This window comes from Dasypus novemcinctus, chromosome X (genome assembly GCF_030445035.2).
Source record: "Dasypus novemcinctus isolate mDasNov1 chromosome X, mDasNov1.1.hap2, whole genome shotgun sequence".
Classification (NCBI taxonomy): Eukaryota; Metazoa; Chordata; class Mammalia; order Cingulata; family Dasypodidae; genus Dasypus; species Dasypus novemcinctus.
In genome coordinates, this window is record NC_080704.1 from 149,495,214 (window position 1) to 149,516,176 (window position 20,963).

General features: G+C 37.5%; 2 protein-coding genes across 2 annotated transcripts in view; both read right to left on the bottom strand.

Annotated features, from left to right (window-relative positions):
• Positions 1–12,651, bottom strand: part of IGSF1 (immunoglobulin superfamily member 1) — a 112,213-nt gene extending 99,562 nt beyond the window's left edge. Inside the window, 1 exon segment of the mRNA XM_058291134.1 lies at positions 12,562–12,651. Within this exon segment, the coding sequence (XP_058147117.1) occupies positions 12,562–12,651 (90 nt within the window).
• Positions 12,652–16,797: 4,146 nt separating this feature from the next.
• LOC101443409 (olfactory receptor 10A4-like) lies at positions 16,798–17,703 on the bottom strand. The gene has a single exon (XM_004481404.2). The coding sequence runs from the start codon at positions 17,701–17,703 to the stop codon at positions 16,798–16,800; it is 906 nt and encodes a 301-aa protein (XP_004481461.2).
• Between the last annotated feature and the right edge of the window lie 3,260 nt (positions 17,704–20,963).

The following is a 20,963-nucleotide window of genomic DNA, read 5'->3' on the forward strand; positions in this document are numbered from 1 at the left end:
GGAGGTATTTTTTTTTAACTTATTCTTTTTTAAAAAAATATTACATTCAAAAAATATGAGGTCCCCATTCACCCTCACCACCCCCACCCCACCACTCCCCCCACAGTAACACTCTCGCCCATCATCATGACACATCCATTGCATCTGGTGAGTACATCTCTGGGCATCACTGCATCCCATGGCCTGTGGTCCACACCATAGCCCACACTCTCCCACGTTCCATCCAGTGGGCCATGGGAGGACATACAATGTCCGGAAATTGCCCCTGCAGCACCACTCAGGACAACTCCAAGTCCCGAAAATGCCTTGCGGAGGTATTTTGTATACAGGAATGGCATTGACAACCAGCTGACTTTAGATAAAGAAGGTAAGTTGTAATAATGTGGGTTGGCCTCATCCAATCAATTAGATATTTTAAATGCAAGGAAGTAAGGGTTCTGTAAAAAAGGAGTTTTGTCTCAATACTACACTCTCTACTCCTTCTTGATTTTCCAGTTTAAGATATTCAGACTCAAGATTTAAATACTTACCAGAATTTCTAGCCTCTGGCCTGCTCTATGGAATTTAGACTTGTCCAACTCCACAATCATGTGAGTCAACTCTTATAATAAATCCCATATATTCTTTTTTTTACCTTGAATTATTGTTAAACATTTTCAATTAATGATTAAACAACATTGTCAAAATATTACCACTAACCAAAGTATTCCCCCAACCCACCCTATTATTATTATTATTATTATATTTACATCATTTATGTATGAACATACATAAGCAATAAGTGTACAGTAGAAGTTATGAACTCACAAGACAAACATGCATAACATCATACAGGGGTCCCATGCATCAACCCTCTGTCAACAACTTGCATTGTTGTGAGACATTTGTTACAAATTATGAAAGAATATTTTCAAAATCTTACTAGTAATTATAGTTCTTATCTTACATTTGGTGTATTTCCCCCAACCCACTTTATTGTTGTTTTTTAATGTATATGTATATACATAAATTGTGTTTTGGAAGATATATAGATCACAAAAAATGTTACATTAAAAAGTATAAGCAGTTCCCATATACACCACACCCACGCCACCCCACTCCTCCCACATCAACAACCTCTTTCATTATTGCGACTCATTCACTGCATTTGGTGAATACATTTTAGAGCACTGCTGCACCGCATGGATTGTAGTTTGCATTGTATTTTACACTTTCCCCCAGTCCATTCAGTGGGTTAGGCAGGATATATAATGTCCTGCATCTGTCCCTGCAATATCATTCAGGACTACTCTGAGTCCCAAAAATGCCCCAATATCACGCCTTTTTTTTTCCCTCTCCCTGCCTTAAGCAACTCCTGTGGCCACTGTCTCCACATCAAAGATATAATGTCTTCCATTGTTAGAGTCACAATGATTCTATAGTAGAATACCAGTAAGTCCATTCTAATCCATATTTTATTCCACCCTCCTGAGGACCCCAGGATCGTGATGTCCACGCCACCTCTACATTGAGAGGGGGCTTAGATCCCACATGGCTGATGGATGCGATTCTCCTGCTTGCAGTTGTATGCACTCTCAATTCCACGGTGTGGTGGTTGACCATCTTCACCTTCCTGTTAGCTGACCTGGGTAAATCCAATGAACCAAAGAGTAAGAGTAGGAGTTGCAATCCTGCTGAGGCACAGGGCTCAGCTGGCACATGGCCAGTCCAGAGATTCAAGTCTTCTGAGTATACACCAACCCCAGTGCCAACCAAAGGTTCAGTCAAAGTGACAGAAGAGATATGTGTAGAAAGATCACATCTGAGTCCAACTCCATCACACTCAGGAGCACAAATTCTAAAGTTGGGTCCACCTAAAAGGCACTGAACTCCAGAGCCATGTGCCATGACTATAGAACCTGTGTGTCTCTGTAGCCCTCAGGAGTACCAGTACCTGGGGTTGTATCTACTTTGGCTGTTTCTGGAATCCTGCTGAGAAGTGCATAAGTGTGACCCCTCTGAAGACCTTCTGACTCATTTTGAAGTCTCTTAGCCATATAAACTCGTTTGTCTTTACCAATTTCCTCTTTTATTCAAGATCTTTTTCTAGTTGCATCACCAGCTGGTGCCTCAGCACCAGGGAGGCTAATTCCTGGGAGTAATGTCCCACACTCAATGGAAACTAATGCATTTACATGCTGAGTGTGTCTTAGAAAGTGGCCACATTTGAGCAACATGGAGGCTTTCATGAGGTAACTCTTAGGCACTCTGAAGCTCTAGGCCTTATAACAAACTTTATAATAATACTATATATATATATATATATATATAAAGTCTCTGTTAAGTAATAAAATTCCTCCCCAAATTGATCCATAGTTTCAAAACATTCACAATCAATATATCAGCAAACTTGCTTATAAAAATTGACAAATTGATTTTAAAATTAATATGAAAGTTCAAAAGACAGAGAAACAAAAGTGATGTCATAAATTAACACAGTGGAAAGACATATATCATTACATCGCATAAGGAATGATAGATATATTATTGGAACAGATCAGAAAATTCAGGACTAAACTCAAACTTGATCATATGATTTTTGACAAAAGTGTCATACTAATCCAGTGGGGAAAGGAGACATTTCTGGAGTTTTTTTTTTTATTTATTTACCAAATAGTGCTAGAATAACTGAATACCATGTGGAAAAGATGAATTTCACACCTTTTGCCAGAGTGTACACAAAAGTTAATTGTAGATGGATCATAGGCCTAAATGTAAAGGTAAAACCATAAAGCAATTAGTTGTCTTAATTTTCCAGGGTTTCTGTAACAAAGTGTTATATTCTTATTGGATTAAACAACAGAAATTTATTATCTCACAGTATTGGATGCTAGAACTCCAAAGTCAACTCCAAAATCATCAGGGCCATGTTTCCTCTGAAGACTGTGGTATTATGGTGGTGGTTTGAAGACAATCCATAACTCAATCTCTGCCTTCATCAGATTGTTGTCTCTCTCCCCAAATTACCTCTGCTTATAAGGACTCAAATTATTTCAAACTAAGATCCACCATGATTCATTCTGGATTCAAGTTAACTAATAACACCTTTTTTTCAAACAACAGAAAATATTTTATTGTGATAGTAAAAAAACAAAAACAAATACAAGCATGAGAAATTCCTGGAAGTTGACTTGTAGAAGGACATCCCAATTGTTTGGCATTAAACTGGAGGAAAAAAAGGTGTGACAGGCACATCTGTTAATACTTTAGATGAATTATGGGTTGTAATAAAAACATGGTTTATGCTTTCTATGGTGGTGATTCATAGCCCAGCTTTTCAGTTAAAGTGGACTTTTGACCAGTGTTATTAATTCACGTGCAAGTATTAACATTATAAACACCTCCTTGATTATCTAATACTTACTCGAGGGCCAATTTATTGTCAAAAAAAGATTTTTTGAAATGTGAAATACTAGAGTTGCAGAGGTCCATAGTTAGGTCTCATTGATTTTTGATTTTTGGGTTGTAGTAATGTTGCCTGCAGCCATACCAGCAAGTCTTAAATGGGTTGCAAATGGTTCACACCCATAGGACCGAGGGTGAGGACTTGAACATATCTTTGTTAAGGGACATGATTGAGTATATAACAGAATAAAATGTGGGAGAATATCTTTGTTACCAACACTCAGGCAAAAGTTTTTTATATGGATCACAGAACACAATGATACTAGAAAAAAATTCATAAAACCAATTCCATCACAACTGAAACTGTTGCTCATCAAAGGACACCATTAATAATAAAAACGTTACACATTGGGAGAAAGTATTTATAAAACATATATCTGACAAAAAACTACCATCTAGGATATATGAAGAATTCCTACAATTCAAGAAATGAAAAGACAAAAACTTTTTTAAATGGGCAAAAGTGGTACAGCCAGTTTGGAAAACAGTTTGGCAGTTTCATATAAGGTTAACCTTATACTTAACATATATGATTGTTTGAGGTAGTATGCACCACACAAAAGTACGTTCATAAAATTAATCCATTTCTTTTTATATTTTTTTTATTTTTTAAAGATTCTTAGATTCCCTAAATGTCACATAAAAAATGGAGGGGATTCCCATATGCCCCCTCCCTACCCCTCCTACAACATCCTTCATTAGTGTGGTATATTTGTTACACAGGTGTTGTCCTGTATGTACAGTGGCAAGGAAATCTCTTCCATTTCTTCCTCAGTGTCTTACATCTTTTTTTTTATGTCTTCAAAAACATTTTAGGTCACAGTAAAGTCACATATAGAATATAGGGGACTCCTATATACCCAGCATCCTTCCCTTCCCCCCCTTCCCCAGCAATGATCAAAGTGTAAACTTTGATTAGAGCATTTCAGTAGCGCATGATTTTATCCTTAACGTGAGTCCTATATAAACTGAGGAGAGAGGAGAGGAAAAGCTGCCTTTTATCCTGTCCTATGAGAGATGACTCCAGGATTATCTGCAGCCACAGAAAGACAGAGAAATTCCAAGAATCTGAGAGAGGCCAGGAATTAATGGAGCAGCCCAACACTGTAGCAAAGAGGCCAAGGGAGAGATGAGTCATGTGCCTGATCACCCTCAGTTAAGCTAGTGGAGAATTTAGCCTGGAGGATAAGACAGAGAGACCAGCCAACATTTTGCTTTGCCACATGGGATGAGTCCAGGATCACCATAAGTAGACTTTGCTGACACAGCATCTGTAATGATGTCTTGAGTTGGACATTTTTACAACGTCAGAACTGGAACCTTTTCACATAATAAATCCCTGTTTTAAAAACCAACCCATTTCTGGTATTTTGCTTGGGCAGCATTTAGCAAACAAGAACACACTTTCACAGTCTCAGAACTGTAAGCTTATAAGTTAATAAATTCCCATTGTAAAAGCCAAATACTTCTGGTATGTTGCATACCTGCAGCATAGCAGACTATAAAACTATTTTACACTCACTAGAATGACTACTATTAAAAACAAAACAAAACAGAAAATAACAAGTGTAGGAAAGGATGCTGAGAAATAGAAACACTCATTCATTGTTGGTGGGAGTATAAAATGGTGCAGCCATTGTAAAAGACAGTTTGGAAGTGCCTCAGAAAGTTATGTATATAATTACCATATGACCCAGAAATCCCACTTCTAGGCATACACCTCAAATATTTGAAAGCTGGGAGTCAAAACAGGTATTTGCAAACCAATATTCATAGAGGCGTTATTCGCAATTGCCAAAAGGTGGAAGCAACCCAAGCGTACATCAGCCGATTAATGGGTAAATAAAAGCTGGTGTAGACATACAATGGAATATTATTCAGCTGTAAAAAGAAAAAAGAAATGAAGTTCTGATACATATGACCACACGATGAATCCTGAAAACATCATGTTGAGTGAAATAAGCCAGAAATGAAAGGACAAATATTTTATGACCTCGCTGACATGAAATAATTAGAATATACAAACTCAGAGTTGGAATCTAGAATATAGGTTACCAGGGGATGGAGTGGAATAGGGAATGAGGAGTTATTGCTTATATTTTACAGAATTTCTATTTGTGTTGATCATAAAGGTTTTTTAAAAGATTTTATTTTTATTTATTTCTCTCCCCTGCCCACCACCATCCTGTTGTCTGCTCTGTGTCCATTCACTGTGTGTTCTTCTGTGTCCGCTTGCATTCTTGTCAATCGGCACCAGGAATTTGTGTCTCTTTTTGTGCATCATCTTGCTGCGTCAGCTCTCCATGTGTGTGGTGCCACTTCTGGGCAGGCTGCAGTTTTTTCATGCTGGGCAGCTCTCTTTGAGGGGCACACTCCTTGCGCATGGGGCACCCCTATGCAGGAGACCCCCCTGCATGGCCTGGCACTCCTTGCATGTGGCAGCAGTATGCATGGGCTAGCTCACCACACAGGCTAGGAGGCCCTGGGTATCGAACCCTGGACCTCCTATATGGTAGGCGGATGCTCTATCAGTTGAGCCATATCCGTTTCCCAGATTATAAAGTTTTGATAATGAATGGTGATGATGGTAACACAACATTCTGAAAGTAATTAATAGCACTCAACAATATATGTGAATATGGTTAAAAGGGGGATTTCTTTTGTATGTGTATATTTTACTAGAATAAAAAATTTAAAAGTAGAGCTGTACGACAAAAACAATGAACCTTATTTTAAACCGTGGAATAGCATTAATCTTACAATTAAAAAGTTTTCTTTCTTAAATTAAAAATGTGTCACACTAAGGCAAGGTGTTAATAATAGGGTAGTAAATTGGAACTTTGTATTTTATGCATGACTTTTCTATAAATCTTCAACTTTTCTAATAAAATACACTAATGTTAGAATTTAGGTTTTGGATTTATTTGTGTTCGCTTTAAAATATTTTCAACTTTACTGTGAAAAATATGAAAATTTTCATAATAAATGCTTGGAACAATTAATAAATGAACAATTTCATACTAACTAAAGTAACAGTACCCATAGACCATCAAATAATTGATAATGCTCAGTACTATCTTTTTCATAAAACAGTACATTTTGGCCAGATTTATATCAAAACATTAAAATATTATTTGTTCAAGATTAAACATATTAAATCTAAATTTAACATATTAAAATATAGTATGATCCAGATGGAATCAATACAGACCATAAACTATGATATGTTGCCTAACTGTAGGCCAAGGGTTCAGTGGCAGAGTGACTGGAGTGGAAGAGGGTTGAACATGACAGAAATGTAAATGGTAGTCCATAGGTGACATTCAGTTTTTCCCAAGGTACTGCCATGTGTAAGACAGTCAGCCTATCCTGATAAAGAAATGACCTCATGAGTCAAAAACTGAATGGGCAACATCAATAAGACAATACAGAACTTGTAAAAGATTTTCAAGAAGAGAAAGTTAGGGATCTCAGCATTGTGTCTCAGAGTCCCAAGAATGTCATCAGAAACATTAAAGGGAAGAAACTCCAAGACATGGAAATTCCCCAAATCCTAGAATGCAAGGTCTGTGACTCTTGATAGATTTTCCTTTTACTTATTGGGCATATTTAGAGCACTGTTTCTCAGGGAGGAAAGTTCCATCCATTAGTAGGTGTTTGGGAAATTTGAGGCATTTTTGCTATCACAATGTTTGGAGGTGCTATCAACATTTAGTGGAAGCAGGTCAGGAGTCCTACTTGACCTCAAATGCATGGGATAATCCCAGAAAATGAAGGGTTGTTATATCTCCCACACAGCTTCAAATATTCCACTGAACCTTAATAATATAGGTGAGAATGTAGTCTTTTCTTAACAGTAGCTTTTTTGTGTGTGTGTGTGTGTTCAGTGTTCAATTATATTTATGCATATTTCTTTACCGTGCAAGGAAAACAACATTTAATTTTCTAATTATCCAGAGAAAGTAATGTAAAACAATGTTTTACTGAGAAATAAGAAATTTTCTTGTTGTTTTTCAGGGTGTTAGGATTATTTTCTTTGTTCTATTTATTTTCTTTTCTTTTTCCCAAATTCTACTCAATTTATACATTTTTTTAAAAAATATTACATTCAAAAAATATGAGGTCCCCATTCACCCCCACCGCCCCCACCCCACCACTCCCCCCACAGTAACACTCTCCCCCATCATCATGACACATCCATTGCATCCGGTGAGTACATCTCTGGGCATCGCTGCACCCCATGGCCAGTGGTCCACACCATAGCCCACACTCTCCCACGTTCCATCCCGTGGGCCATGGGAAGACATACAATGTCTGGCAATTGTCCCTGGAGCACCACTCAGGACAACTCCAAGTCCCGAACAGTAGCTTTTAACCTGCCATTTTCCTGCACTTCTGCTTTTGTTTTCCTTCTCTTATGTAATGACTCCCACTCTCCTTACTTTTATTAAATCTAAACTTAATCATTATAAGTTTGTACAATCATGTATTCCATTAGTTCACCTAATAAATTCATGCCTTAGCATTTATATATTGACATACATATCATTTTCTTGTAAATTAATTTCCACTTATTTCTCATTTATACTTCAGTTAGGCCATTATATTGATTTCTTTTGAAATTACATATGCAGGTAGATTATGTTATCTATGAATTTCATTTCAGAATAGTGAAGGGGAATCAGAAAATATTTGTGTTATGAGTGTTAGGTCTCATAGAAATTAGAACTACTGATCTAGAGTTTAGAATGAAAGATGAATATGGATAATGAGTTAAGACTTGAGGTTGTTGAAATCCTAGCTCATTATTACCGAAGTATGAAAAATGAACTGTCACTGTGAGTAACCACTGAACAGAAATTTTCTGCCTGAGAAAAATCATTACTAGCATGTGTCATTTCATCAGCATGTCATTTTATGCTCTCAACAGACCCATGGGATAGGTCCTATTATTATCCCCATTTTGTCAGAAGAGGTAATTTGAATCTCAGAAAGATGAAGTCATTTGCCAAATTTACATAGTCACTGAGTGGCAGAGCCTAGAGTGGTTCTCAAGACTGTGTGATACCAAATCCACATACTTTCTATTATTCTACTAAGCCTTTCCAAGAGCAAGTTGGGGAAGTAAGATCCAGAAATGCCTTTCCCTCTACAGAAGAATCAGCCAGTGAGGATTCATGAATGGGCATCATTCAGTTTTTATTGAACGTTTAAACTGTGCTAAGAAATCAGAAAAAAATAACATAGAATCCCCTTAACCTCAAATAATTTCTAATCTAACTGGATATATAAGATGTATAAGTGCAAGATAAAATTAGAGGAAGGGGAGAAAATGGTGGCAGCTATAGGAAGGAACAAGGGCAGTTGTTTGTGTGTGTGTGTGTTTGTGTGTGGCCCATATATGCCCTATGTGCATCTGAGGGAAACTCCAACAAAGATTTACTATCATGTGCTTAGCAAAAATCAGGGCAAGAGATTAAAGACCATGAAATTATAGGTCAGGTTCTCACGCTTTAAGGAGGCAGGAGGGGAAGGGGCCAGAACACAGGTGAAAGGGTATATCCATTTGTATGAGATCAGAGGCCCAAAGGAAAGAATTTGGAAGAGGGGTTCATTAGCCAGACATGATGGACAAAGCCTGAGATGAAGTCATCCTTACCCAGTGGGCAAGAGTTGAAAGAGGATGGGGTAGATTTAGAGGAGGTCGAGGAGACCAGAAAAGGTTTGGGAAAACTGTGGGCATGAAAAAGGCCAAAGAGTCAACAATAAATGCATAAAAGATGTGGAGCTGTCTGCAGGGCTCCAGTAAACTTAAGCTACTGGGATTTATGCATTTGTTGATTATACACTTTTGTGCACTACCCATAGAAGTTATTCACATCTAAGCAGACGCCTCTGCACCTTCTACACTCTTGGCACCCCAGGGAATATTCCTTTTATTTTTTTCCTGAGTTGTGAGTAATCTGAGCAACAAATTATTAAGACAAAACATGCACATATAGCTACTGCTTTTACAACAAAATTAATCTGACACATATTTAATGACATGCATAATAGTTATTGTGCTCGGTGGCAATTAGGCATAAATTGTAAACTGTTCACATAAATGCCTATAATTAGAATTACTTCCACACAGTTAAACCAAATTCTTATCTCCTTTCCTGAGATTGTTGGCTCCTGTATATGACTTATCTGCATCCACCAGCAATGCAGATTCTGGGTTGGCATTAATCATCACCTTTATCAGGGATTTGTTAATGTTAGAAGCCAAAATATGGGGTCTTCTGTTCCAACAATTATCTCTGGTTGCCACCCCCATTGACCCTTATTTGAGGTGCCCATTAAGAGTCAGCCCTTTCCTATGCTATCCTTTGCCAACCTGCTGAAGGATTTGATACTGAGACAGAGGGGAAAATCTTGGTGGTAGAAACATAGAGAGGAAATGGACTCTTATTCTCAATATCTGGAATCCATGTGATTCAGAAGTAAGGGAAATGTAAGCAGGAGAATTGCATCCATCATCCATGTGGAATCTAAGACCCTTCTTGATATAGAGGTGGAGTGGACATCACCATCCCAGAGTCCACAAGATGGAGGAATACAGTGGACTTACTGATATACTACTATGGAACTATTGTGATTAGTAGTGGAAGAAATTGTAGCATTGATGTGGAGAAAGTGGCCACGGTAGCTGCTGAGGGTAGGAGAAGGAAGAAGAGATATGATGTGGGGGCATTTTCAGGACTTGGAGTTGTCCTGGGTGGTACTGCAGGGACAGATGCTGGACATCGTATGTCCTTTCATGGCCCACTGGGTGGACTGGGGGAGAGTGTAAACTACAATGTAAACTATTATCCATGTGGTGCAGCAGTGCTCCAAAATGTATTCACCAAATGCAATGAATGTGCCATGATGTTGAAAGAGGTGGTTGATGTGGGAGGAGTGGGGTAAGGGGGGTGAGGGGTATGTGGAAACCTCTTATACTTTTTGAATGTAACATTTTAAAAAATAAAGAAAAAAAATAAACATGAGAAAAACTTTAGTTTCCCAAGAAATAGAGAGTCCCAGTAATATAAATTCAGAAACCACAGTGTCATTTAGTCCATCCATTTTCTGGAACAGAAGAGCTGAATTTTAAATGTTCTGTGGATTGAAAATGCAGTAAAGTGAGTTTCCGTGGAACTAAAAGAGATTTCCTATTTACTGATAATTTTTTAATAGATATATGTGTTTGAGTGGGACAAGAATAAAAATAAATGTATTATTATGTGTATTATAGGTGGAGACAAAATCAAATAAAATATGATTCTGTTCTTAGACTATTAAAAAAAAAGAAGGTAAGGGAAATTGACTAAACTCATCAACCCCCCTATCCGACTCCTGATCCCATGAAATTTCTAATACAGTTGTCTTCATAGCTATCCTTAGGGAGATAGATTCTCACTAAAGAGAAAACCTAACCCACAGAACATCACTCCCTCCATTTAATGTAGCAATGAAGCTATTTCCTGATTTGCCTTTACAGTTCAGACACATGTTGCTTTTTTTAACCATTGACAAAAAATAGTTTTAAAAACCCCATGAAAGCCAGCATATTGATGGGAATATAAATCGGTCAAATAGCTTTAGAGCAGATAGACCCAAGTGCCACAACTTGCTAACAGTAAAATTTTGTTATTAACTCTCTCTGAATCTCAAATTCCTCCTCTGTGATGTGAAATGATGATAATAATGGTATCTATCTCATATAGCTTTTGTCAAGATTTCATAGGATCATATATGTGAAAGTACACTGCCTGGAGCATAGCAAGATTTGATCAAATGTTGGCTGTTATTATTATTATCATGGCTGTTGTTTGTATCTATAGTCTTGGCTTCCTTGTTACTATGTCTGCCCATCCATGTGTTTACTTCTCCAGGAAGCAGAACTGCAGGAAATGAATGTATGAGATGCTAGTGGTGAAACTTCTGGATACTGAAGCCACAGATGACCTTAAATCAAACAGAACAGCACAGATGGCTCCAACCCTCATCTATATTCCATACTTGTTAGAGGGAGGTTGGTGCCGACCTGGTACACTGTGAAACCTGGCACTTAGAGGATACTGAAGCCAGACTAGATTAAAATGATCACTAGAAACTTTTGTTTAATCACTAAAATGTATTAACTGAAACCTCAGTGCAAGGCACTGGAAGACTAAAGTGATATGGACAAGGGTTTTGCCTTCTTAAAAAGTTCATATTTTAGTAGGGGAGACAGAACATATGAACTAGCAATGAGTATTTGAAGTTATCAAAGAATTCGTGAATATGTTTTAAAAACTTCTATAGCTACCCACTTACCAAAACTACAATCACTCAACACCTACACAAATCAACCAGGGGTGATAATTCCAAAGGCATTTGTTCATTCATTCAACCATCAAATATGTATTGGTGTTTACTATGGGACAGGCAGAGGTTCTGGGAGAGAGAGATGAAAAACATAAATACAAAAATGATCATATAATTGTCACACTGATAAATACTCAGAACAATGATAAGCTATTAATATTTAGTTAATTAGGTGAGGGTGAGGGTGTTGGTGGGAAAATTAGTTTAGATAGCAGGGCTAGGATATGTCTATCTGATGCTTATCTGATGAGAAGAGAAGGAAAAGAAGGAGCCAACCATGTCAAGTTTGGGGGAAGAGAATTCTAAGCAGAAGAGATAGCATAAACAAATGTCTTCAGGCAGAAAAGACTTTACATATTTAAGAAACTGAAAGAGGATCCCAATATGTCTGGAGCACATATAAAGAAAGAAGGTACAAGGTGAAGTTGGAATAGTAGACAGGGACCAAACTTTTTGTAGTTTAATGGGTCCACTCCCCATTAGCTTGCCTTCTACTCCTGTTTGGTTCCCCCTTCAAATCCTTTAACATCACTTGTTATTATCAAGATTTTAGCAAATGAAACACAGGAATTAAGTAAAGAGAGAAAGAAATATGGTTCTTGCAGAAAGAATAAATTGGAACCAGTCTTGTCTTACTGTTTGGGGCACCACTAAAAGTCAGATGTTGTACAGCAGGGTCCAAAGTTTTCACAAAGTTGCTCAGTCAGCTAACATATGAAGTACCTTGTTGACAAACTCATATTTTGATTGTCGAAGATGATAGTAAAGTGAGACCTGGTCATAATTGAGATGCCTCGGAAGCTTGGCATCCATAACTCCAGCCTCTACTTTTGGCTGTCAGAACAAATTGCAGTTGTTCAGATGTTTCCCTGCTCCACACTTTTGTAATATATTAAAGCAGGAAAGTGTCCAATGGCATCTGCTGCTGCTGCTGCTGCTGACAATAATGCAATAATAACAGCAATTACAATAATAATTAAAATAATAATTAGCACATATTGATTACCTCCTATGTGTCAAAAGTTTTACATGCATTATCTCTCATCCTAATAACAACCTATTGAGCTATGATAGATACTAGTAATTACATTTTACACATGAGAGCTTTGACGATCAGGAAGGCCTAGTAATTTGCCTAAGGTCACAGAGCCAAGACTCAAAAGGTAGTCTGTCAGAGTGGTGAGTCCTGTCTTTTAAGCACTATTTAATATTGCAATTCATCCAGGTAGCAGCAAATGCAGTTAGGTACCTAGGCATTTTGCATATGCAGTACCCCTAAAACTGAATATTTGACTGAACTTCTCACTTTTATACAGATGCCTTGTTTCATGTAGGTAAAGTTGAACTATGGCTTGTGAAAAAGTATCTATCATTTCTCAAGGCATTCCCCTACATGTCCTAATTATGTTTTCCTCAAAGTATTTCTTATTTGCATTCTGTTTTAAAATCAAGTCCCTAAATTTATACAAACCACCATTTTGAACTTCAATTATCCTTGGAGAGGATGGCATGTAATCGATCACTTTAAATACTTTGAACTAAGTGATATGCAGAGAACAGCTTGCCTTTCTGATCTCAGTGGAACCCTGTCTCAGGTATTAAAAGGAAGAAACACAATTATCTTTAACTGTTGCTCTCCATGGATGTGTTGCCTTCTCATTGGCAGACGGCAACTGGTCTTATAAAACAGGCAATGACTCTTAACTTTCTGGGTGCAATACCCTTCCCCCTTCTTCTTTGCCACATTTATTTTTCTCCTAACATATCCTCAACTCTATAATTCTCCTACATATATGATTCCAGGGTTAGTAATGTGGACATTAAAATATGATAATCTCCTCAAAAGAGGTCCATTCCCCAGAGGTCCAGTCATTCATCTTTCCCTTGCCTTGGTGTGGTTAATAAAATAATTATTGGGTGCAGGCTATCTGGTGGTGAGTAAATGGTCTCGTGGTTTTACTAGAGAATTTTTAAGGTAGAGTCACATGAAACTTTTCCTTTTTGTGCCCATAACAATGCCTTGTGGAGATAGATGTCAAAAAATGAGTTAAATATGTGAATGAATTAATGAATAAAAGAATGATTTAGACTACCTATCTAAGGACTCAATTCAATGCTAATCCCTGACCCTAAGTAGAAATGCTCAATATTCTCCAACCCGCACTACAAATTTTACTGTCAAATTTGCTCCAAATCAAATCTTGGACTTCTGTAACTGGAAGGATCCTTTTGGGCAAATGAACAATTGCACTGTAAGCTACAGGTCAGTATGACATAATACAAGAACAATGTTTAGGTGTTAAACAGACATCTGACCTATTTCCTAATTAATTGTGTGACTTTGATCAAGTCATTTAATAATTATATTTACTTTAAAATGCTTGTTTGAGTATCTATTCTATTTTAGGCTTCTGTCTAGACGCTGGGGATAGCTGAAGTCAAAAGTGAGGTAGAGACAGAAACGCATAAGACGTAATTTTTCTTTGTCCTTAAAGAACTCATTATTAAGTGGACAGACCCATATATAGACAATTCCTGTATAGGGCAATCAATGCTAAAATAGAAATATGTGTGAAGTGCTTCAGTAGCGTGAAAAAAGAAGACCTAACTTTAAAGGGGTGGTTAAGGATCTGGAAAGGCATTGCAGAGTTTGTGACATTTGACATTTAACACTTTGGTTGGACTTTGAAGGATGGAAATGAGGTAACCCAGGAGAGGTGGTGAGGTAGAGACAATAATGGAAAGAGTACATGCAAAGACATGGAGAAAAAGAAATACTATAAGACCTGTATTCTGTTCCTAGTTGAGAGTACTCGTGGCAGAGGGTGACTGGAGAAATGTGGACAGGTCTATATTTTAAAAACATCACTCTGGTGAGAGGATAAGGAAAAGGCTGGGGAATCATTCTCTTTTCATGCCCAGATCCTTGCTAGCATTAATGGCTGCACTGTTATGGTGGACTGCAAAGAACATCAGAAAAATAGGTTGTATTTTTCTCACTTGGGTTTTCAATTCTAGAAATGAGAACACACAAAGTGGGTGGGAATGTTGTGCTCAATTAATCTTTTGGAATTTAGATGTTAATACAAGTAGGATGATATTAACAAGTGTTAAGTCAAACATTATGCTTGGAACAATTATTTTTTGACACTTAGGGCATAGTGGGGAATTCAGAAGTAAGTGGCAAGGTCTTTGCCATCAGAAAGCTTATAACTTGCCAGTGAGTAACGTTTGTATAATTTGTAATTGTTCATTAAACTTTGATGGTTTTTAATAGGCAATTTCTTTATATGATTCACACCTCAAAAGGGACACCACCTCTCCCATTTAGTTTCTCTACTCAGAGGCAATTGATAACACCAAATTCATGTGTGTTTTTCAAGAATATGTAGTATGCATCTACAATCAAATTTTACCTTTTTTACACAAATGGTGTCATACTGTACATACTGTACTACATCTTGCTTTTGCACTTAACAATATGTAATGGAGATCTTTTCCATATCAGCACATGCACAGCTGCCTCATTCTTTTCTGTTGTTTTTGTTTGCTTATGGATGCATTATATACCATTGGGTGTATGTGCTTCAATTGACTGAGTCAGTCCACTTCTAATGAACATTTAAGTTGCTTTTAATCTTTTGTTTTTACAAACAATCTTGAAAGAAAAAACTAAAACAAATTTTAATCCCAGAGCATCTTTTACTTATTAGCTCACACATTTTTATTAACATTTTGGATGAGGAAAGAAGAGAATCTTGGATTTACATTGCATTACACATTTCAGTAACAGAATGTGGAAGAAAGTCTCATTGCCTTTTATCCCACCTCTACCTTCCAACCGCCATCAAATACTATCTTCCAAATTTTGTGTTACTTGTATTAGTTTCTATATTAATTAAGGTTTATTTTTAAAAATAGCAATTGAGCCCAAGTTCCAAAAAATATGCAATGATTTTAGAACTTTGATAGGAATTAAATTTGATTTATAATAAATAAATAAGCACATAAATAAATAAAATAACTTTTCTCCTACCTCTCATTTTGTATCTAAATCAAGCTCACAATAATGTTTTCCTTAGTCCAAGACAAATATGTTAGTTCCTCCAAGATTTTGGGCTTCCCTTAGTTGGTGGAAAGATCATGGTTTTGGTACTAGGCAGAAGAGTTAAAAATCAAATTCTGATTTCTAGCTGGATGACCTAGAATTATTGAATTATTGAACAATTGAATTAATCTCTGAATTCCAGTTGTGTTATCTGTTTAATGAGGATAATGCTAGCGGCAACTCACAATGTTTAAATAGCACAATCATGCATACTTATAGCTTAGAACAGTGCCTGGCACTTAGAAAGTGCTGAAAAGAAGAAAGCTATCATTCTTTTTTTTTTTTTTTTTTTTTTAAAGATTTATTTATTTATTTAATTCCCCCCCCCCCCTCCCCTGGTTGTCTGTTCTTGGTGTCTATTCGCTGCGTCTTGTTTCTTTGTCCGCTTCTGTTGTCGTCAGCGGCACGGGAAGTGTGGGCGGCGCCATTCCTGGGCAGGCTGCTCTTTCTTTTCACGCTGGGCGGCTTTCCTCACGGGCGCACTCCTTGCGCGTGGGGCCCCACGCGGGGGACACCCTTGCGTGGCACGGCACTCCTTGCGCGCATCAGCACTGCACGTGGGCCAGCTCCACACGGGTCAAGGAGGCCCGGGGTTTGAACCGCGGACCTCCCATATGGTAGACGGACGCCCTAACCACTGGGCCAAAGTCCGTTTCCCAGCTATCATTCTTAACACCCTACCTGTTCATTAATGTGGGGGAATTTGAGAGAACAAAGGAAAATTCAGCAGTCTCACAGTAATTAATTTTGACACTATAAAAAAATTTGCATGCTGTTGAGGTTTCTGAAAGTACCAGGAGCTAATAGGAAATTCAAACTTTCTTTTGACCATGTATTCATCCCTTATTGCCTTATTGCACCAATTTTCTCAGAGCTGCCTTCACATCCTTGTTCCTTAGGGTGTAAATGACAGGGTTGAGCACAGGGGTAAGCACTGTATACAGAAGGGAAAGCAACTTCAATAGTTTTTCATACTGAGGCCCTGATGGGAAGCCATAGACAATGCCCAGTGTCCCATAATACAGGGTGACCACTGTCAGGTGGGAGGAACATGTTGAGAAAGCTCGCTTCATACCCGTGATAGATGGAATCCTCAGAACGGTGGAGATGATGTGAATATAAGAAGCCAAGGTCAGTAAGAAGGGGCCGAGAGCAAACAAAGAGGTACATATAAAAGAGGTCATCTCAGCAACTTGGGTATCAGTGCAGGCCAGCTTCATAATGGGCTTGAAATCACAGAAGAAGTGGTCAATCTCATTGGTGGCACAAAATGTTAACTGAAAAATGAAGACCATGAGAAGGATGGGTGCCAGAAACCCAGCCACCCAAGAAGCACTAGCTAGTTGTAAGCAACCCCAGTGGTCCATTATGCTGGGGTAGTGCAATGGGTTACAGATGGCTATGTAGCGATCATAGGACATTACAGCTAGGAAGAAGCATTCTGTTGCAACCAGGGCAGCAAAAAAATAAAACTGGCAAGCACAGGCTAGGAAGGAAATAGGCTCATGAGCTGAAAGCAGAGTCCTGAGCATCATGGGCTCGATGGTAGTGGTGTAGCCAATCTCTAGAAAAGAGAAGTGTCCAAGAAAGAAATACATGGGCATATGAAGGGTACAATCAACTGACACCACAGTTAGGATCACAATGTTACCCATAAGAGTCACCACATAGATGGTCAGAAATATCACAAAAAGAAGAAACTGGAGGCCATGGAGATCCCCAAAACCCAAAAGGATAAATTCTGAAATTTGAGTCATATTTTCTTCTTCACTGCTAGCCATAATTTGGATCTAAAGAAATAAGGAGAATGACCATTGATCAAATGCTATTTTTAGAAAAAAGTCAAACTGCTTAGAGGTACCATATGTACTAATCAGTCCTGTTTACATAATTGGCTTCATTCACCACAGTCCCACAGGGGCCATTTAGATAGTTAACCCATAACTTCCGTTATCTCACCATATCTCTAATGTATGGACTATTGAAACTGTGACTATGCCATTTTTTAAAAAAGATATTTACTTTGAAAAATTGGGGAGAGGGAGTACTCTATCCTTGGACATCTTACTCTGGTTTCCGCAACTCCTAGTAGTATTATAATCAGTAATGAAAGTTCCAAATTATCCAACATATTTCCTGATTTAGAAATTCAGTACCATCTGAATTATCTGTATTTTATTTCATCATGCCAAGGGATGTCCAAACTTTTAAACTTACTTCATAGCAAGTTTTCCAAACATTAGTAGAGGATGCATAGTAGTGTGACAGTGAAGTAGTGATGGTGGAGGAATGAGACAGTTAAGAAACTATTGTACCACCACACCATGGAGCCTAGAGTGATTACAACTGAAAGTGGGAGGATTGCATCCAGCATCCATGTGGAATCTGAGCCTCCTCTTGACATAGAGGTACAATGGACACAACCAATCCAATGTCCACATAGAAGAGGTGGTATTGGATTGGGAAAAGTGGACATGGTGGCTGATGGGTATGGGGAAAGGCAGGAAGAGATGAGAGGTGGAGGCATCTTTGGGACATGGAGCTGCCCTGGATGGTGCTTCAGAGGCAATCACCGGACATTGTAAATCCTCACAGGGCCCACTGGATGGAATGGAGGAGAGTATGGGCCATGATGTGGACCATTGACTATGAGGTGCAGAGGTGCCCAAAGATGTACTTACCAAATCCAATGGATGTGTCATGATGATGGGAATGACTGTTGCTGGGGAGGGGAGAGGTAGGGTGGGGGGGTGGGGTTGAATGGGACCTCACATATATATTTTTAATGTAATATTATTACAAAGTCAATAAAAAATAAATAAATTTTTAAAAAAATTCACCTAAAAAAAAAAAAGAAACTATTGTAGCGGAGCTTGTATGATAGAATAATAAACTTGATTAAGGCAGTTGCAAAAAAAGATAAGGAGAATAAGAAAGATATGAGAAACATTCTGGAGATAGAAATGGTAAGACTTACTGACATATTAGATATGAGGAGTTAAGAAAATTGAACTATCATAGGTGACTCCTGGTTTGAGTGACTGCTGTCATTTACTGAGGTGATGAAAATTATGCAGAAGGAAAGTTAAAGGAAAATATAAAAAGTTCCATTTGGAGGTATGAATCTTGAAATATTTGTGATAATTCTGAGTGGAGAGGTCAAGAAGGCAGCTGGGTTTGAAAATATGTAGCCCAGAAAAAAGGATAGGACTGGGATATAAATTTAGGAATTCTCAGAATAGAAATACCATTCAAAGCCATGGGAATGGATAAGAGAATTAAAGAGAAATTATGACTATAGGAGAGTGCTCTACACTATGTTCTAAGTGCTCTAAGATCCTCTATCTCTTAGGTCTGTCAGAAGAAGAGGAGCCAGAAAATGAGACTGAAAAAGAGGAGACAGTGAAATAGGAGGAAAGCCAAATGAAATAGAATAACAAAAGCCATGTTTCCAGAGAATTGTTGATTACCTTAAATGATATTACGAAGTTAAGATGAAGACAAATTTGGTAGCATTGATAAGAGTTCCATTGGAGAGGTGGAGACTGAAGGAGCAGAGAATTTGGGTGGTAACTATAAAGATATGAAGGAGGAAATCAAGGGAGGGATTGACCCTACCTTTTTTTTTTAAGGACACACAATCAATAATTAATTTCATTGGATCTCACATTTGTCATAAATTAACAACCACTTTCTCATGTTAGTGTATTGATTAAGTATCATGACACAAAACACATTAAGTAGAAGAATTCCAGTTGGTAAACATGACTGAGACATTTGTAAAAATATACTTAATTTATGTACACCCATTATGTTTTATATGCTGGTGAGAATGATCCATTCTAAAGGGGATATTGATGATGCATAAACAAATGAGTAGCTGAACTGGGAGTAAAATCTTTTAAAAGGTGAGTGAGGTTGGGATATAGAGCACAAGTCACAGAGTAAACCTTTGATAAAGGCAGGAATACTTTTATCTTTTTAACTGGAGGAGCCTAAAGAAAAGAGATACAATTGTATTTAAGTTGTTACATTTAGTTTTATTAAGATGAAGAAGTTTGCTTTTAAAGGGGTCTATTTTCTCTATGAAGTATGAGAAGAGTTCAGCAGGTAAGACTGTGGGAAGGGGAAGACATGTAGTTGATTTTAAGGAAGAGGAAAAACTGTAAACTAGTCATCTGTTAAAGTGAGAAAACTACTCTGTTAGAGCAAATAATAGGATTTTCATGCAGTATTGAGTGGCAATTTGATCTTTGAGATGATGAATTTAAGAATATGAAACCAGAATGCTTTCTTACATGATATTCATTTGGAAATATTTAGCTACCAGGACGGAGGAAGCAGATAGCTTGTTTTAATCAGGTCTGGGATTTCGCCAAATGAAAACAATGGAAGAAAAAAGGGACAAGGGTATTGGAGATACTTGCACCAAAATAAAAAGTTTTAATAAAAAAGTATATGAAAGCGTTAGTTCTCTCCACACTGATTATCAAATCATGAGATGTAGAAGCTGGAAAGGACTTTGAAAATATAATTTGGTTCAACCCTTTAAATTTATAAATGAATAAGAAGATCCAGACACGTAAAACATCTTTCTTAGGATGACTTATCCTGGTATCCAACTGGTAACAGAGCAGGAACTGACACCCAGGTCTCATTTTCCAGTTCTTGCTCCTTACAATATAACATGCTCTTATATTTTTTGTTCTCTTTTCATCTCTCTTCAGGGCCCTTAAATAACTTTAAGAAGATTTATCTTCCGTTTAATAATTACCTTTCAAAGAACGTCTTATTCACTATCCTTTTTATTCCTCCCCCCCAACTATCTTGTTAATAGGCTTTTGGGAGTAGGTATTTGATTTTTCTGATCCAATTTGCAGATGAGAAAACTGAGAATGATGATTACTCTATCATCACCTTGTACTTGTATTTCAGTTATAAATCTTTCTCCTGGATATAAAAAAAATCAATCTTATTCATACTGATGTAAATGTGAATTTACAAGATGCTAATTACA

Coding starts and splice junctions, on each gene's coding strand:
- LOC101443409 (XM_004481404.2), bottom strand. CDS start 17,703: ATGACTCAAATTTCAGAATTTATCCTTTTGGGTTTTGGGGATCTCCAT.